General features: G+C 47.0%; 1 protein-coding gene across 1 annotated transcript in view; it reads right to left on the minus strand.

The window, feature by feature from the left end:
- The window catches only part of GRHL1 (grainyhead-like 1 (Drosophila)), a 37280-nt gene extending 22108 nt beyond the window's left edge, over positions 1-15172 (minus strand). The window contains exons 1-7 of the mRNA XM_009876673.1: positions 14990-15172; positions 11825-11895; positions 9949-10339; positions 9080-9156; positions 8120-8276; positions 7499-7610; positions 6362-6456 (exon numbers count right to left, since the gene is read on the minus strand). Of these exons, the coding sequence (XP_009874975.1) occupies positions 6362-6456; positions 7499-7610; positions 8120-8276; positions 9080-9156; positions 9949-10339; positions 11825-11895; positions 14990-15055 (969 nt within the window). The 5' untranslated portion in view covers positions 15056-15172. The remainder of the gene's footprint in view (positions 1-6361; positions 6457-7498; positions 7611-8119; positions 8277-9079; positions 9157-9948; positions 10340-11824; positions 11896-14989) is intronic.
- Between the last annotated feature and the right edge of the window lie 204 nt (positions 15173-15376).

A 15376-nucleotide genomic window follows, 5' to 3' on the forward strand; every position in this document is an offset into this window, starting at 1 on the left:
TGCCGAGTGGGGAAATAAGAGCCAGCCCCCAGATAAGAGAACATCCTCCTAGCAAGTTCACTCCGTAGACAGAATGAAAGCGAATGGTAATGAAAGGAAAATACATATTCCTGCTCACAAAGAGAAATGCTGATTGTTATTCCGACCTGTTCTGAGGCAAGGAAATGCAGGAAAATCTCTGCTCGCAACACGTGGGAAACACAGGCACAGAGGTTCCCAGTCCAACGAATGCTTCCTCCCACCCCACGCTCTGATAAAGATAAAGGTGCGGGGCCAGGTGTCAGCTTTGGTTGGAAAGGAAAGAAAAGCAGCAGTTTGGCAAAAAAACAAACAAGCAATAACACCCAACCCCCTAGAAAGCCCCAAACAAACAAACAAAAAAACCAAAACAATCCACCCACCAAATAACTTCAACCAAAAAAATTATCCAAAACTGACAAAAAAAAAAGACAACAACGAAAAACACTCTTCCACATAAAACCGAAAGAATTACATCTACAAAGGTGCAAAAAATAGCTGAAAGGGAAGTTCTGCCATCAGGTACGAAAGGAATGGAGAAAAGGAAAAAGTCATCTCCTGGTTTTCTCCACAGAAGAGCTAAGTTCAGGAAGATTTTTTTTCTTCCAGCTTTAGGGAATGCATTATGAGCTCTGTCGCTGGTTGGAAGACCAGATAGATGGTAAGACCGGGACAATCAAGGTCTGACGAAAAACTGTGAGCTGAAAACTCGCTTCTAACTTGCAACGCTTAAAATCAAGGGCAATAACACACTTGTTTTTAAGAAAACCCAGGGCAGAACAGGGAGAGGTCTGCACTAAGAGGCAAGTAAGCAATACTTGCTCCGACTCTCCCGTGTCACCGCTCTGAAGACTGTGTGTGTACTTGTGCCTCAAAGTACTTGCGGTCTGCAGCCTTGGCTTCAAACCAATCTCTTTGCTTTAAGTATGTTTGACTCATCACATTTCATAGTTTCATTTCCAACTAGCCAAACCTGTACCTCCTCAATGCTGCCGAAGGTGGCAACACCTTCTTTAATGAGGCATATGACTGCTGCTTCATTACAATGGCATCCATATAAATGTACGCAATATTCATCAATCAAATAAGTCGAAATTCTTCCTACTGTGAACACCAAGTGAGGATTATGCTAGAATAAACTCTTAAAATAAATCAGCGGTGTACACCCCAGCCTTACTTCAAGTTGCGGCAAGAGATCCACCCTCTCCAAAAATTGAGCTCATCTGAACAAAAATCCAGCTCAAGAACTGCAGTCAACACGCGTAAGGATCTGCCAGAAGACCACCCTCGTTGCCCAACATGCTATTTCAAAAGGTTAACCCAAATTAGCCTTAAATTACTTCAGTACAGGACCATTTTACTTTTCCTGGACAACAACCAGCACCTCCCTCCCTCAAAAAAACCCCACAAACAACAGCAAACCAACAAAAATAACCCACCGAAAACATCAATTGCTCTGGCACTGAGTGTGTCACTTAAGAGATATCACAGCACCTTCCCTTTGGTGGAAAGGCAGCAAAAAGCTCTACCACAATATTCTCCAGCTCTAATTGCCCTTGTTACATCCTCACCATATACCCCTTTTTAGTAGAAAGGGTGTCTTCACACAGAGTATCTGCCTTACAATGACTTTTTTCCCCCCCAAGGGAAGGAGTGGGAGGACAATAGAGCCCTTAATGTGTAGTGACATCATTTTTGGTTCCAGTCCCACCAACCCAGCCTGAAGCAACCCAGACCTTCATGGGGCCCCTGGAAGCAACACCACATTTCCCAAGTGACCCGTGGGCAGACGCAGAAGGGTTGCCCCAGCACAACAGCAAGGTCCTCGCGCTGCTTGGGCTACAAAAATGGGGCAAACAGGCTTTCGACATCACCACGCAGACAGTAACTCGCCCTGCTCAGACACGAGGCCCCAGTCCTCCTTGCTCCACCGGGCAGGATCTCAGACAGGATTTGAGCAAAGCGGGATCCAGCAAAGCCAGTTAACCCTGGGGAAACCGATCTGTCCAGATTGTTCAACTGCCACTGACCCGAGAGCAGGCCATGTCCCCAGGCCACTGTTGAGGGACAGAGAATTTGCTTCACAGCCTAACGGGTAACACAACAGAGGTAACAGGACAAAAGCCAACATTATGAAGAGCAGCAGGAAAGGCTCAAAAGAAATAGGCATTTAATCATGTGCACCATGACAGTTTTCATTAAATGACCTCTAACAGGTACAAACCAAAAGAAGGAGAACTGAGCATGCCGTACAGACCTGGGAAGAGATGGTTCCCAGCCTCAAGAACTCATGACCTAAACGCTTCTCCCAACTGACACACAGAGGTGAAAAAGGGCTGCAAGGACAGGATTCCTCTTCCCTACCTTCAAAATCCTCTAAATTTTCAAGATGGCCAAGCCTGCTCAGCCAACGAGGGGCAGACACCTCCAGAGAATCCTCCATCCCAGTCCTAGACATCCCTTCCCTAAAGAAGTCACAGAAGTGGAAGATGATGAATTTGTGTTCAGACATCTAAGAGCTATTCACAGGAGAAGAACCCCACCTCGACTGTCTGCCAGACACGGCAGACGTCCAGAACAGGGTGGAAAACTGTTTGAAGTCTCTACAAGCCCCAGGGTAACTCCAGCATTACCTGTTGCATGCAAGCGAGCGTATCAGCCACACATCTTTGTCAGACTCATCAGACCCAACCAGGATGGCTCCTGACTGAGCAATTGTCCTGGCTTTCCTAAATATCCAATTCAACAACTCACCAGTTTCTCAACTGATTTCCCATTTCACCATCTTCCCTCTTCTACTCACAAAGCATGATCAGCTCCTCATCCAATTCTTCCCCTCCCCCGATCTGTCAGATAGTGGGGTCAGACCCCACCTCCACCACGGACACACCGGAAAGCCCACCAGGATCACCACTTCCCCATTCCACAATGTCTCATTTCAGTCTTTCTATTCTGTCTTCATTCTCTTTCCAGCCTCAGGAGCACCAGTTCTGCACAGTCTGTCTCCTCCTCCAAACCCTCAGCTCCCTTCACTCTCCAGAACAACGAGGCTTTGGATTCTAGATCTTTTGACAGCTTGAACATATTCAGGGAATACTTAACCCATCACTATTCCAGAGTGGCCATTTCTAGGAGCTCCTGTGATGTCCCAAAGCAACAGAAGAGGGCAGAGAGGAGCTGTGAGAAAGTAGTGCACAGTATCTGCACGGAAACCCACGGGCACTGCCTTGTCCCAGAGTAGGTGTCTGTCGGGCACAAAATAGTCGTGTTTTCTACTCGCATGGGCTCACAAACAGCACACGGTCACAGTCAGCTGTGGAACAACTCCTGCCCTGCGGAGACAGACCTGCCGCAACTGGGAAACACTGGTTGCTCAGGGTGTCTCAAAAATCCTTTCCATCCTCCAACTCTGTAGCTGCAAAATCTGCACCTTGTCCTTGCTAGTAGAGAGGCAGAACGTGACTCCTGTTGCCTGAAAATGGTGTTTCTGCACCACAGAGCTGCATTTCACAAAATCCCTGAAGTTCCCCAAGACAACTGACAAACCACTTGCTCAGGCAGGCGAAACCCTCTGGCATGGAGAGAGCAGCAGAGGCCCAATATTCCTGTAAATCCCCTCAGCGAGGGCTGGCACCAGAAGGGCAAGCCCCAGAGCTGCTAGGGGCAACTTCTGGTTATATTTATTATGCTATTTCTCCCCTAAATCCAACATACACCCAGAGCCCTGGGTGTCTAAATGAGTAATTACATGAGAAACCCCAGACGCTGAGCCACATCACCTCCCCTTTGACAGCCCCAAACAGGATCAAATCATTCCCACAGCAAACTGGGAGCAGGAGCAAGAGGGAAACGGGAGAAGCAGCAACCCCAGAAGAAGCACCTGGCTCTGGGCCAGGTAACTCCAGGGCTCAGGAAGCAAATTTCTAATAATCAAGGCTTGCTGGCTGGTTAAACATATGTCTGTGTAGCACTGCTGCTGTTATTAAATGTAAGACACTATTTATTACTGCCAAGGACTTTCTGGATGATCAGAAACTCAGCTCTCTCTATTCTCTGCTCTCTTCATATACTTCAAGACTATTGTTGGGGGGAAGGAAAGGAAAGTAAAAGAGAGCGAGCGAGCGAGAGAGCGAGTGAGAGAGAGAGCATGCAAGGTAAATGAACCATGCAATAAAAATTGTTGAAATTGGCTCAGGCATCTCCTGATAAGATCACACGAGTTGAGAAAGAACTGCAGCCCCACTGGTGAGAAATCCAACCATTGACAAAATGCATCCACTCAGGCAAAGAAAAGAAAAAAGAAAAAAAGAGTTAAACAGACACTTAAACACAAAAAGCACTTGCTAAAAACACCAATTCTTTGAACACTGCATTCCAGGGTATTTTTGTCTTATTATGACTCTGACCCCAGGGGCCAAGGCTTGTACTTTTCATATCAACAGTCCTCTCTACAGGTTTGTACAAATCGATACTCAAAGTATATGATCTCACACGCTGAGACTGTGAATCTGGAAGCAAATTTGCCTCTGTAGCTACAAAAGAAAGAAGTATGGCTCACACCCCCATACCACCTTATCCCATGAAATTCAGCCCTGAGCTGAAACATTGCCATGAGGGTCCTTAGACCTTTTCAAGCTGTTACTGGCAATCTCACTATAGACTGAAGCTACTCATCCGGGGTCAGCAGAGTACCTGGGCGATAACCACCTGCTTCATACGACTGGGCTCTGTCACCTGGTGTGACGGGACAGATTTTTTCCAGATAGCCACAGGGTGTTCGGCACCAGCTCTAAGCCCTGCTCCTGGGTTAGCGGCTCATCCCTACTGCTGTAGCGTGGCTCAGCCAGCAGAGAGGCAGCTACAGAGCTGCCAAGTGCTTCCAGTTCCTTGGGGACCTGAATTGTTGTATTGTCCCCATGATCCACCCTGCATTCAAAACCTAAGCCATCAAGTACCTTGCAGACACCAATTACCCAGGATAACATCTCAGGAACACTTACTGCCTCCTTTTGACAGCCGTTCTGAAGCTTCAGCTGTTTGTTCACGCAGCAAAGTGCTTCATCATGTCAGCCTTCTAGCACCTTCCAGCAGGTAAGGCCTTCCTGCCATGCCTCTTGACGTGACTAAAGCCCCAAAATCTAGCGAGTACAGAAGCCTGCCACCCAACACCAGCCTCACAAAGTAATGTCACACACGCTGCGAGGCAACACTTCCAGCAGTGGCACACACAGCCCCTTGCTGCTGCCTCTGCCAAGCATCTCAAACCTCTCCCGTGAGCCGAAACCCAACAGCAGGCCCTAGATCACCTCTCCTGTACCTCACCGTGCCTGTACAGCATGGAGCAAATCTAACAGTGACAGCAAGCTTTGTGCAGTGACACCTGCCCTTGTGCCCCCCGAGAGCACGGTGACACACACGGCTCCAGAGTGTGTGGACCTTTGCATTCTCTGCTGAGAGCTTCCATGTCCCCCAAGAGGGGCTCTCCTGAGACATGGCACTCTGCGGCCGTCGGCAGTTTTCCCCACGATGCTGACAACTGGCACATGACATACTAGCCAAGGGAGCTGCCAGTCTCCAAAAACTGAAGGAAATAATTCCTGATTTTTAACAAGAAACCAGGCAGTGATGAAAGTCTCTGAAGAAAACTTCCACAATTTGACTCCAGAAACAAACTAGTGGGGATTGAGGTGACTCCGCTCTCTGATCAGTTGTCCTCACACCCAGAAGACTTTTTTCAAAAAAGCCTCTTTCCAAAAGTTGGAAGGGCTTCAAATGGCTGCAGATAGCTGCTAGCTAGGGAAGCTGCCCATACTTAAGCACCTACTGTAGTGCCTGCAGTTCTGAAAAAAAGATCAAACCAGAGTTCACTAGGAGGCTGCTCTAGCTTGAAATAGGTCACTGGGTGTTGGGATCTGCGGTTTCAGTGACATGTGCTTTGGAAGCTCGATGGCAACAGCTACTCCCTCTTTTGCTACAGGCAAGCCCATTGCCACAGCTTTAACTCCCTCAGAAGTTGCCCCTGGCCCGGATCCTCTGGGAGACCATGCTCTCTGCCAAGGACACCTCCTGTGCCACTTCATCTGCTCTGGAAAACGCTCGATGCTTCCTTTTTGTCAGTACTTGTCTGTCAGGCAGGCAGTTCTGCCAAGAGCCTTAAAGCAGCTGCAAAGCTCTCTGCAGTTGCACATGCAAACCCTCTTAAGAAATAGCCAGAAGGTTTTGCCTAATGTAAGAGCGTAAACAAACTTGTTACATGCTAATCACCAGGTAGGCCACACACCCTTCCCCTCCCCCAGCTCCCGAATCGGCTAAAAGGACAGGAAATATAATTGTAGTCACATACCTTTGCTTCCTCGTTGATGTCCCAAGTGAAGGATATGGCATTGTAGGCAATCTCCTCGATGTTACTGATGGTGTTGAAGCTCTCTTTGTAGTCAGCTGTTAGAAAGAAGGAGGCATGAGAGAGAGGAAGAGGCGATACCATCTGGAGTCCTTAATCACACAGAGCAGCCAGAAACTGCAACTCCTGAGCAACCCCTTGGGTGTGAAGGAAGCTGAACTGTACTTAAGAATAGATCATTAAAAAGGCTTGAAATGGTTCTCACAAAAAACTAAACCCCCTCCCACCCCAAAACAAAAAAACAAACACCACAAAAACAACAAACAGGAGGAAGGAGGAAAATAGGACTCTGCAGAAATTCCAATCTAGAAACTCCAGTGAGACAGACGTCCCACATATCGCGTGTCCCATGCTGCAATCTGCTCTGCGCAGCAAACTCTACCCTGTACAGCAAAGGCATAAGCTCTCAGTAAAACTCCTTCAATAACAAACAAAGATTTGCATGCGCGTCTGCTTTAAGTGCCAAGTGATTAATCCCCGCTTTTATTCACAGAAGGAAGGGATGAGGAGTACAAGCCAGTTTTCAGCCAGAGAAGGCTGGAAGCGAGCCAGCCTCGGCCTTGTCTGGAGGCAAGTGGAAATTTGCCGTGGGTTTTAAGGGGAAATTTGCCGTGGGTTTTTTTTTTTTTTTTTTTAATATACCAAAGACCAGTTGTGAGCAAGGCTGTGGAAAGGAGGATCATTAGTGTCGAGGTATTTCTACGAAGACCTTGTCCTTTGACAAAACACAATATTTAGGACAGCCACAGAGTCTATAAGCTGTGATTTAGCCACAAGCACTAGGATACACCAAAGAAAACGTAGTTTGGATGGGGGTGTTAGATCTCCCAATGCAAACCACTGAAGTGAGCCTGCTCACCAACCAAAATCTTCCCAAAAAATCAGTCTCTTTAATGAGTTCTAAAAACTACAGCATTAGCCCCAAGCAATGAAGACCTCTCTCTGGGCTTTCAGCAAAGCTACGGGTAGCAGAGTGAGTGATCCAATGGTTCCTTAAAATAACAAAGCTTTAACAGAAAGCCAAACCCTGCCAAGGAATTAAGACTGGAGTTTGACATCAGCAATGAGAGTGTTCCTTACCTATGTCAATGCATCTTTGCTTCGCAGTGTGCTGTCTTGAGTGCCAGTACTTCCAGTGCCTGAGCTGATCTTCCCTAGTTTTGTCTTCAGCAAACACGACCATAATGACACTCTGAAAGGAGAAGGGGAGGGAGTAAGATTAAAAAAACCAAAAAACAAAACAAAACCAACCACAAAACACAAACACATGAATCAGAAAAGGCCAGAGAGAACATTTGTTTTGGAAGTTCTCGTTGGTATCAGGTCTTCTGCTTTAGGCTTTCCAACTTGACGCACTGGGGTGTACCTGGCACGCCGCTGCCAAACAGGAAGGCAGAGAGCAGCGCTTTCTGGGTCACCAACAGAGATGAGCAGAACTGCTCTCCTAACTGGAGTTCAAGGTTCTCATTCCAGGTGTTGCATCACCTTTACACAAGTGCTGACACCACTTCTTAACAGACTGAGCCAGGATGGGTTGGTCTGGAAGTAGGTGGACAGCAAAGGAACAAACGTTGACGTAAGAAAGCGGGTAAACTGGCCTTAGTGCTGATGCTCTGGTTTAGATTACTGCACTTTGGGAGAGTTTAAGGCTACCACTGTACACACCCTCTTTCCCAAGAAACCACAAGAGCTGCCACTCACTCGGACTTTACTGATGGGGTGATGGATTCCTTCACTGCTGCTGACTTCTTTGAGCGTGATGGGGTAAAATTGGCCTTTATTCAGGTAAGTCATCGTGCTGTCCCCAGGCTTCTGTCGGAGGGACTTGGAGGCTTCCAGGGTGTATTCAAAGTTATTCCTACGGAGCGAAGAGGGCAGTGATTGCTAAGGCATTTTCCTGGAAAGCCGATTAAACGTTCCACATTTAATCTGGAGAAATTCCAAAGTTGTTAGTTGACTCACTGAGCCATCAACAGGAAAGGAAGTTGGAAAGCAAGATGAGCCCCTTTTTCAACCATTTCCATCATAAATGAACATTTAAGAGAAATTCTTGGCAAGCTAAATCTCAAGGCAAATTAGTAGGCAAGACTGGAAGCTCCCTGTTCAGGCTGAGAGCAGCAATCCACTCTCATGAAACAGAAAAGTATCTATTAGCAATTAAATTAAACTCACAAGCTAATAAGCTATTCAGTGGCCACGATCTTCTCCTCTTCCCTCTTGATCAAGTCCAACTAACCAAACAACTAGTTTATTCCTCTCCCTTAGAATTCAGATGAGTTTCATGTTTCCTACTTCTGCTGTAATTTCCAACGGGGAAAGAGGAAGGCAAGCAGGCCAGGAAGAGGGACACAACTGGAAGCCAGCTCCAAGACCACTGCAGAACTGACCGACAGCACTGCATCTTCCCACGGCACTGGGAGCTGGTACAAGCACAGCAGCTGAAACTGGGTGCTATTTCCAACCCGACGTGCAGTTTTCCTTAAAGATACGGGTAGGATTTTCAACTGTGAAATTCAAGTGAGCAAACACTGTTGTGGTTTTGAGATCCACAGCGTCCCCACTGCCTGACGAAGACTTAGCACAGAAGGGCAAGAGCTTTACTGCTTGCTCAGCTGTAGGGGAATAGGAGTATATTGGCAAACAAAGGCCTTAAAGCATTACCCAGAAATGCTGTCAAAAACATAATCTTCTGAATTCATGTTGGCCATCCGGAGATTCAGTTCAGTAGGAAAGAAAACCTGGGGGAGACACAGAACAACACAACGATTAACACAACAACAACAAGAAAAGTCAAGATTAAACAGATACTTGGTACTACAGAACTTCTGGTAGGCAAATTGATCATCAGATAACAACTGATGTTTGGTCTGTACAAACAGGACACTTAGGCAAGGTTTTAATCCAAAACTTTTGGACGTCAGCTAAACACAACAATTCACAAGCCTTCCGAGTGAGCTTAGGACAATATTTTAAAGCTTTCCCAAGTCTCAAAAAAAGGGGCACAGCTACACAGTTCCTTGAGGTTTGGCTTAAAAATCAAAACATGATTATGCTGTTGTTTTTGCTCGGTACCATAAAACAAAACTCATGGATTTTCATCCAGGTTTAACTCTCACTCAAGGACCCTGTATAAACCAACTGTTTTCCACTGACACACACACCTAGAAACCGGCAGTAAGGAAGCTTAAAGACACAGTCACTTCACTTCGGTACCTGCAAAAGCACCATGGAGTGCCGAGCTCTTGCAAAACCTGGCCCAGTGCTGTGGATCGAGATAACTAGTTCCACATTGCAAGTCAAAGGCTCTGTCACTGGCAAGATTAGTCATTTGCTTTTGATAATGATTTCACACAGAGAAGGTTTTATTTACTAAGTTGTACTTACGCACCTTTCTGAGAAAGTTTTCTGTTCCTAAATCACTGGACAGACTTCTGGCTCAAGTAACAAGAAAAATTACAGAACTGGATCTCTCCATCCAGATCAAGACACGCATGCACACACACACACAGTGCAACTGCCTCTCTTGGTACCTCTTGCACGCCCTCCTTGAAGGTCTCTGAGAAGGTGGAATCTGGCGTTCGCCTCTGGGAGTTTTGAGGCTGGGTGTTGGAACTAAACTGGTCAGGATTGAGGTTCCTGTCAAAGACCACCACTCGCTCTGGGGGCTCGGGGTGATAGACACTCGGTGGGATGCCCACCGCGAAGCTGTGGGGCTGCGTCTCCGTTTTGATGGAATGGGTGGGCATCGTGGCAATGGAAACGGTGACCGTTGTGTCCGGAGTTGTAAGGTGTCCTCTCTTGTCCATGCCCATCTGGGGCGTGTGTGGAAGGACAATATTGAAAGGCACATTTTTCAGAACCTGGACTCTGTTTTCTCCAGCAGAAATGAGCGATTGTTCTGTTACATTTGGGATGCTGTTCCTTTAAAGGACAAAATAAATAAATAAATCATGCATAAATTACACAGCTCATTTTCTCAATAAACAAGAGCTAGAAATACTTCTCAGCCTTTTGGACAAGGACAGCTTACACCAACTCTCCTGCTTGTGGGGAAAAGCTCAACCCTAACCCAAAAAGCTGACAAACTCATTAAAAAAAAAGCCCCTCACCCCCTGCTACACCTCCAACCTTGGAGATGAACTACCCTGGAGCATAGGGTGAGGGTTCACAGCCCAAATCCTCACTGCCTAGAAAACAGCAGTTCAACACCAAGCGCTTTAAGGCCCTTCCCAGCACACATGGACTCCACTAAACTGCTCTTGGGTGGATGGAGAAGGACTGAGAGTAAGGCTGCTGCTCCTCTGCCCTAGGACCGTGTGCCACCCAGGAAGCACCAATATGGAAATTACCCCAGTCTTTCATGCACGAACCCCCCAAGAAAACCTACACCAAGAGCCCCGGGAGTGATTTGCATAACCTCCCACTCTTCACCCTACCACACTCATTTCTGCCGAGGCAACACCAAGATCTGTGGCTGAGCTGACTTCACAGCTGGTAGCCACTAAGTCAGCCTTGTCCTCCCTTTCTCCCTCCCCACAATGTGGTCCTGCCCTCTCCTTTCCAACAATTCTGATGCTCCCCCACCCTCTTCGTGAGCCAGTTCAGCTTGTTCCACTGGCAGAAAACTGGCCACTTTTCTTTTTTTTCTTGCTAGGTTATGGGTCAGTGGGAGAACAGAGCTGGTATGAGTGGAGCAGTGGGAACTGCTCTTCTCAATGAATCGTGCAATTGGCTCAGCCAGACCACAAAACCTCACCTCAAGTCCTTAGAGCATTCCAGGCTGTCCAAAACAGGATGGTAGGAGTGGAAGCCTGGCTTGAATGAACCTCACATTCATAACATTTACTTAATCAGTATCATCTTCTGCTTGGTAGGCACAAGAGAGGGAGGGCAGGAAAGGGAAGAAAGAAAGGAGTTCCAGAGGATACAGAAGTCCACAAACAATACAAAACCAAAACTGAATCACAAGCACTTGGAAGTCTTACCCTACCAGCCCGTGCACAAAGAGGCAATGCCACTGGTGCCTGAGAATAACATCAGCAGCGAGCAACTGAGGCAAATGTGTGCAAAAGAAAAAAACATAAGTGTAAACAGTCCCCTCCACAGCCTTGGGAAGGGATGCCCATGCTATCAGGCCATGTCTAGTGTTAAAAAGAGCAGCTTTTGCTATGCTCAGTGTATGACACCAGTAGCTCAAAAGCAGATAGAGAGTGATGAGAAGCAGTTTAGGCCCCAGCTCTCCCCCCATTCGGTTTGTGGGACAGCACAGGGATTTGGGGCGCAGAGTAAAAGCAAACAATTTATCTCTTCCAGCACAACGCTGCAGTGCAGCAAGTTACTTTCGCATTTTCAGTGGTCTTGGATGGAACGGAGATAAGCAGACACACAATAATGACAACCTAATACCTTTTGCTATGGTCTTGGTCAGGATGTTCTACCTCTGGTTTAGCTGTTGAAGATCTCCTCTCCCTTGGAACCTGGGAAATACAAGACATGCTGCAGTCGCATTCTTCCTCCCATACAAAAACCAAAACAACCGACAAAAAAGGCTTCTCAAAACACAGTCATTTGGTCAAATTAAGAAAGTCTCACTCTCCGATACCAGACATGATTAGCATTACAGCTTGAACAGCGTTCACATGGCTTTGGGATGCCAGGCTTGTCCCAGGTGATGCACCACAGATCCCAGTGTAGCAGATCCAGCCAGCTGTGCCAGCCCTGGGCTCCTGCCAGTGCCAGGCAGTGGGAAAAACTGAACAAAAGATCAGCCTTCCTGGCTGGAGCATCAGCACCGGGGCGAGCAGGACCAGGAGGAGAGGTCACAAGGTTTGTGCCGACAGAGAAGGTTTCCTCCTCCGCAGGCTGGCAGGGGTTCAGCTTGCTGGATGAGCTCAAGGCTTGTTAAAGGACTCTGCTCCATAGCCCCTTGCCCTCTCTAGGTCACCTCCTCAAAGACACTCAATGCTTTCTATTCTCCTCGGAGCCCAGGGGATTCAGAGAGGACCAGGTCCAGTAACTGTATTGGGCTGCCACAGCTCACGTTTGTGCTTGCCTATGTGCAACACGTTGATCCAAACTGTATGAAATAAATCTTTTATAAACCATATCCAGAGCACTGCTGGTAGCCTTTAAGACATCTCAACACTGCTCCTTGCATTTTATGTCACGGATGGCATTTTCCCTGAAAACACCACACCCCACAACGCCGATCACACAAGGCACCTCGTCCACACGCAGACACGTGTCACCTTCCTGGCCGTGCTGCAAGGCCAAGGCACACAGAAGGTGAACTCTTCAATCTGCGGCACCTTGGCTCCCTGGAGCACGCAGCCATTGCACCAGTGATCCAAAGGGACCTCAGCACCACTGGAACAAGCCCATAGTGTTCAGATCCCCTTGACTGTGCAGCAAGTCAACAGAAGTTCCTCTGCAAACTCACACGTGGTATTCAGGACTTTTGTCACCCTCAGCACCCCTCAGGAACGAGCAAAGCAACACCTACTGGCGTAAGAAGGAGTAAACTCCCATCACCTTCCTTCACTGAAGCCCACTCAGATACTGCCCACATTTGCCAGCTTGGGTGCAACGAGAGGAACCACTGCTTTACTGCTAACTGGAAGGCTGATGGCATACCTGTGTGAACAGGATACTTCTCTTTACAGCCCCTGACTAAAACCCAAGTTTTGACTCTTACACATAACGTGGAAAGCCCAATAACATCAGAATTGTTGATTTTCCATGGCAACCAGTAAAATTTGGAGAACCTCTGGCTGGAGACTGCTAGGAAGTCTGCACTAACTAGTCACTGCAAAACAAAGGTCTTCCAAGCTGCATTTGGCCAACACTGCAAAACTCTAGATTTTGATCAAAAAATGTGCTTCCCTTAAGGCTTATTAACCACAGTTGAGCTATTGGAGTAGCCCATTAATCAAACAGAAAAAAAATCAAGTTGGTTTGGGGTTTTTTTGTTTGTTTGTTTTTGTGTTTGGGGTTTTTTTTAACATGAAGGCAACGTCATTGGCTGCCTTTAATATTACAGAGGGGGCGTATTAGAGTTGTCTAGCTGTCATCCCTCTAGCATTACTTCATAACAGCCTTCAATAAATCTTTCAACCTCTAACCATTTGGCTTCACACAAGTGTATGGCATACCTGTTCTTCCACTGCTTTTTCTGTACACCCACGGACACCCAAACAGAAGAGGAAACCCCGAATTAGACATTAAGGTACAGTAAATCCTTTATGCTTTGCCGAGTGTGAAGGATCAACATCAGCATCAGCATTCCCTTTGTAATCTACAGGGTGAGACATCAAAATGGATTTTGTGGATTAAAATCATTCTGGTAAAAGTGTGGGGTTTTGTTGTTTGGGTTTGGTTGGTTTTTTTTTCCAAAAGCACAGCAAGCACAGGCACAAAGCCGAAAGCCAGTTTTCTCACAAAACTAGCTGAATAACATCCACATCAGTGAGTTTGTGGCATTTTGTCGTGTGTGTGTGTGTGTAGTGCTAATCTCTATATTAAGCATTACAAGAATATTTTGATACGTGAGACATGTTCAACTCTCAAAAGGGCAGGCAAGGATTTTGTATGCGCAAGGCAGCCTTCTCTTCGTGTTTGAAGAACACACCTAGGCCAGCAATTGCACTCACTGCTGTTAACAGACACCTGCCACAGTGTCAGGCACGCGAGCCAAGTCAGCCTCCTGGCCACCCTGCACGCTCAGCAAAGAAAAAGGAGGCATCTCCACCCAGTGAGCCAGGCCACTGTAACGCGGGAGCCCAGCACGAGCAGGACGCATCCCTGCCTGGAAACGCCTCCAGGTCTCCACTGACTTGGACCAGAGATAACAACCCTGGCTTGGACTTCTGGTATTTAAGAAAGCTCAGCAAAATACATCCCACACAAACCAGAGGGTTCTCTGTTTGACTGCATTCAACTGACCCACGAGCACCCAGGAAGGCACGTGTCTCCGAGAAGACTGCGAGTGCTGGGTAAGAGAACCACAGTTGCCAAAGGATTAACAGATTCTGGCAGCTGAAGCTCACCGAATGTCAGAGGGATGCAGAGGGCAGCTCCTGCAGGTGGGACACTTCCACCCCACACACCACCCAACATCTGCAGTCATAGCCTGGTATCACCTGAGTCTGAGGCAGCACACCAAACCCCAACAAAAGCCAACAGTCCCACCAGAATAGGGATCACGCCTGCAAAAGGAGAGAAGTTTCCTTCTCCGTGGGTATTTACATTCAGACAGGGACGTGCTCCTGAATTCCCATTCCTCGTGACTATTTCTACAATATATTGCCTCCTGCAGAGGCCGGAGTCCACAGGCAAAGCGCTACTGAAGCTTCTGACCCATTACATTAAGATGTGGAGGATATGAATTTACCAAGCTAAAAATAAACCAGTTTTCAGGAGACCGGACATGGAAATTTTTTTCCATCTGAAAGCCACACAGTTTAAAGTCCTTGCAATTCATAGCTTCTGAAAAATCCTCTAAGCAAATTACACCTTTTCCACAGGTAGAACAAGAGCTCCGCAGGCTGTCAGAGCGTACCCACGCCAAACTACCTTGTAGTAATCATAGAGCAGTCCGAGGGCAGCAGCGCTGTCTTCATCACCATTGATGCTCATCATAGCTTTGGTAGCTGCTGTAAGGGGATTTTCAAGAAAGGTTTTCCAGGCCTCATCTTCACTGGTGTAAGGACGTCTCTGAGAGTAGAGAGAGTCATTCTGAAGAACCAAGACGGGTCTTTTACTTGAATTAAAAAAAAAAAAGGGAATTAAAAAAAAAACCAAACAGAAAAAAGCCACCTGTTAGAACACATGAAAAACATTCCTAAAGGTAAAGTTCTTCAAAATTAGGCACCCCAGTTTCACAAGGTTCATACTCTGATTCAGTGCACTGCAAGGATTAGTCAACACAAAAAGCCCAGAAACCTAATTCTGATCTCATTC

This window comes from Apaloderma vittatum, unplaced genomic scaffold, assembly GCF_000703405.1.
Source record: "Apaloderma vittatum isolate BGI_N311 unplaced genomic scaffold, ASM70340v1 scaffold5849, whole genome shotgun sequence".
Classification (NCBI taxonomy): domain Eukaryota; kingdom Metazoa; phylum Chordata; class Aves; order Trogoniformes; family Trogonidae; genus Apaloderma; species Apaloderma vittatum.